This window comes from Venturia canescens, chromosome 2, assembly GCF_019457755.1.
Source record: "Venturia canescens isolate UGA chromosome 2, ASM1945775v1, whole genome shotgun sequence".
NCBI lineage: Eukaryota > Metazoa > Arthropoda > Insecta > Hymenoptera > Ichneumonidae > Venturia > Venturia canescens.
In genome coordinates this window covers 23322145-23326279 of record NC_057422.1, presented here as the reverse complement: position 1 = coordinate 23326279, position 4135 = coordinate 23322145, and the positions used below count along the sequence as shown (strand labels likewise).

At 36.9% G+C, this 4135-nt stretch overlaps 1 protein-coding gene across 1 annotated transcript; it reads left to right on the top strand.

Annotated features, from left to right (window-relative positions):
- The first annotated feature begins 2587 nt into the window (after positions 1–2587).
- On the top strand, positions 2588–3832 carry LOC122405764 (uncharacterized). Its single transcript, XM_043410708.1, has 4 exons — positions 2588–2665; positions 2747–2832; positions 2919–3151; positions 3250–3832. Exons 1-4 carry the CDS (start codon positions 2608–2610, stop codon positions 3830–3832), a joined length of 960 nt encoding a protein of 319 aa, XP_043266643.1. The 5' UTR covers positions 2588–2607.
- The last annotated feature ends 303 nt before the right edge of the window (positions 3833–4135 follow it).

The window sequence follows — 4135 nt, the reverse complement described above, 5'->3', positions numbered from 1 at the left end:
CTTGATTTACGTTTGGCAACACCGGTTCTCTCCGCCTTCTTCTACTCGACCACCTGTGGCTAACCTCTTTTCCGTCAGTGTCAAAATAATGTCAGGTGCGGAAAAAATTAAGCATTGTGTTCGGGCCACGACTGGCACTATGCGTGGAAAATTTGTGTCAGTCAAAAGAAAGAAGAAAAGTGATACACTTGTTGCAGAAAATAAACGCCGAAAATGTGAAATTATAGAAGAACCTGGCCCAAAAAGTGGTGGACGACGTATTGTCAATATCGAGACACTAGGTAAAGAATTATGGTGTCCGAAGTGCGAGATTCCGTTGTCACTTCGATATCGTGAAAAAGAACAACAATTCAGGCTCGTTCACGTGTACTCTATTCGATGTATTAAGTGCTTTCAAATACGCGAAGTTCACACAGATAGTTACCAAATGGATGAGCGTAATCACAAAATTTATGATGTGAACTTTTCGACAGCTCTTGGTAAGTAGCTTGGGTACATTATCATTATCATGATATAAATGGATCAAAATATGTATTATCTTTCAGCTACTATGCATACTGGCACAGGATTGTCGGAGTTGAATGGAATACTTGGGGTACTGAATATTCCAACGCTGTCACCAAATTTCTTTCGACGCTATGAACAATAGGTGAATACAGCTATCGAAAGTGTAGCTAAGGAAAGTTTTCGTACAGTTATCCGGGAAGAAAAAGCTCTAACGATTGCTGAGACAGAAGAGACGGAAAGTTATATGTAAGTATTTTTTTACAGCTTATTATAAATATTCCAAATTATTTCCACTTGCTCAATCATCGCATGAGTGCAAGATATATTTTTTCCAAAAAGCTTGGGATTTCAGAAAAAAATCGCATATTGTGCTCCGATGTAAGGGGAACAACAGTAGTTTACCTTTTTCGAAAAATTAAGCTAATGGAAAAAAATGTGCGCTTGAATCCTCTCTGTATGTCTCCTTTATAAAAGTCTATATCAATGAAAGTTTCTATGTGTGTAATCTAAAAATAGTCCATCTCGAATTTTTTTGAGCCCCCTATGGTTGGTGGACTGCCTTGAAATATCCGAATTTAGTAGCCTATGAACTTATTATTTTTGCTTTTCCTCTCTTTTCCATATGATCCTCCAAAACCGAACGATAATGTTTGTTCGCTTTTTATCGTATGCATCTCATTGCAGGGTATTTGGACATTTCTCCAGCCGAAGTCATCGTAACCTGTCGCAGCTGTCAAAATAACTTGTATTGCTGACAACACTGGAAAGCGATTCAGTCGATATACTGTTTCCTCTTATATTTTAAAATTTATGTTTATTTCACCCTCCTATATGTATAGAGTTTCCTGTGTCTCTTGTCTCTTATATTTAGGCGCGTTTACAGATCCGGACAAATGGAGGAAAAATTTTCGTATATGTTTTTCCTGTATTTTTAAGTCAATTTTTTTAAAAACGCTTGATTTCATTGTAGTCAAAACGGCAAACTAGGTTTAACAGCAAGCCTCGATTCAGCATGGCAAAAAAGAAGTAATCGGACGTACAACAGTTTGTCAGGTATAAAGAATCAATTTCATAATGAAGTTTATAAATAAGTATGCTTCAAGCTCAATATTGAAAATTTATTTGTGGTTTCTTGTCGTAGGTTATTGTTCTCTCATTGGTGTACGGACAAAGAAAATAATGGGCATTGATATCAAGACGAAAAGGTGTTCGTTATGCGATATAGGTCATGAGCAATACGACCATAATTGTCGCAAAAATTTTGAAGGAACGGCAAAAGCAATGGAACCTGCAATGGCTGTTGCATTGGTGTGTGAGAACCCTTTGCTTGATGAGGAAGGTGTTAGGATTGATACACTGGTTACCGACAACGACTCATCGATTTTTTGTGCAATACGTCGTAAATGCGGTCATGAAGTTAAAAAACAATGTGATTTGAATCACGCAAAAAAAAGTATAACTGGATCGTTGTACAAGCAGACACAAAATTTGAAACTTATTAAATATTTTGGCAACAGTTTCACGTACGCAATAAAAACAAATAAAGGAAATGGGACTGCAGTGCGAGCGGCAATTTTGAACATCGTGCCCCATGCATTCGGCGAACACGAGAAATGCGGTGCCTGGTGTACTTTTAAGAAGGACCCAGCAAAGTACAGACATAAATCGTTTCCTAGAGGCAAACCGCTTTCTGATCCAGCAATTCGCTCTAAGCTAACAGCATTGTTTGAAAGGTACGCAAAAGTAGCAGATCAACTAGCACCATGTGGTTCCACCCAAGCAAATGAAGCGTTCAACCACACAGTTGCTAGCAAACACCCTAAAAGCAAGCACTATGCCGGAACTGAATCTCTGCACTCTAGAATTTATGCAGCAGCCTGTCAAAAAAACCTTGGCAGAAAATATATCCTTGACGTCATGTCGAAATTAATGATCGGTGGCTGCGATATGACAAACAAATATGTCAAGACTCAAGATCGAATATTAAAAGCACAATATGTTCAGTCATTAACGAAAAAATACAAGAAGTGTCGATTGGAAAAGGCCCAAAAGCGGACTCAAAAAAATGGAGCCTTGTCAAGTAAAGAAGGCATCACGTACATGACGGATTGCAGTGTAACAAATACACCTATAATATTATGCGATCGCCTGTCACAAGGTAAATATGTATAACTGACTTCTTTTCACAGAAGAAATTTATATGTAAATTCAAAATTTGAAATAATTTATATATTTTTAGATGATCGCGTGGATTTCGAAAAATGTAAATTAGTGTACTTCGATTTGGAAACAACTAGCAGATCGACCTCATGTGACATTTGCCAGGTAAATGACTCTCACAGTATGTTGAAAATCAATAACGTTGATGCTGCTCCTAATGCACTATTTACACTTTAATAATTTGTTTTCAGATTGCGGCAGTACACGAAGACACAGAGTTTTCAATTTATGTAATGCCTTCGCAAGCAATCACATCAGGAGCCAGTGCTGTAAATAAACTGAAAATTTCGGAAGGAATTATGATGCTTAATAATGTCCCTGTCAAAGCGGTCTCAAAAGAGATGGCTTTTGAAAAATTCATCTGTTATCTCCAAAACATTTCGATGGGCTGCGGTGTTATTTTGATCGCTCACAATTGCTTCCGGTAAGTTTTTCTTTGACAAATCTACATTATTATTTTTATTTTGACATTATAGTTTTTATGTTGATATTGTTTTTATATGGTTTATTATTCTTGTTTAGGTTCGATGCCCCTATCCTATTAAAGAATGTCGAGCGAATTGGACTCCTAGAAGCACTTCAATCTGTGGTTGTGGGTTTCGCAGATACTCTCCCAATTTTGCATGAGCACCTGCCCGAAAGAAAACGGAATAAATTGAGTTTTTCTCAAGTTCAACTCGCATGCGATTACATCGGCGTAGAGGCAACTGAAAATGCCCACAATGCTGTACAGGATGTACGAGTCCTGTCAAAATTGATCATCATTCTTGGTGTCGGAGAAAGCATGATGAAAGCCAAGGCTAAGAGTTTGCAAAGGATTGTTAATACTCTCAACACGAAGGATGAAATTTGTCAGAGGCAAAAAGGCTTACAATATTTAAGCAAAGGAGTGAGCAAGGGTATGCTAACAAAAATAGCAGTTGCCGGAATATCCTTCGGAATGTTGCAGAAAACTTGGCAAGATAACGGAGTAGAGGGCATAACGCTTCTCCTAGCGGAGCATGTTGGCAATGGCCCTCGAGTGACAAAGAATAAAAAAATAATTGAGAAATTAATAACCGAACTTCAATTAATATCGAATAAAGAAAATTGTACTCCTGTATAAGTCGATAATAAATGGCCAATAATCAAATTTGATACACGTTTTGTAAATTTTTATTTTCACAATCGTTAATAATAACAGTTCTTTTTCAGGTTTTCACAGGTAAAATTTTACAAATAAATTAGTCACGATCATCCCACTTCGTAAAAATTCTTGGGTATTTCAGACTACAATTCTGTCTGATTTCACTAATTCTCGTCAATAAAAATCGAGATGTGATATATCACTCGAGGTTTAGAGAATAAAATAAATTTTTAATTTGCCCATTACACTTTCACTTCTTATTCACAATTAACATAAAACTGA

Coding starts and splice junctions, on each gene's coding strand:
- LOC122405764 (XM_043410708.1), top strand. CDS start 2,608: ATGACGGATTGCAGTGTAACAAATACACCTATAATATTATGCGATCGC. Junction 2,666..2,746: donor ATGCGATCGCCTGTCACAAG/GTAAATATGTAT, acceptor ATATATTTTTAG/ATGATCGCGTGGATTTCGAA. Junction 3,152..3,249: donor ATCGCTCACAATTGCTTCCG/GTAAGTTTTTCT, acceptor ATTCTTGTTTAG/GTTCGATGCCCCTATCCTAT.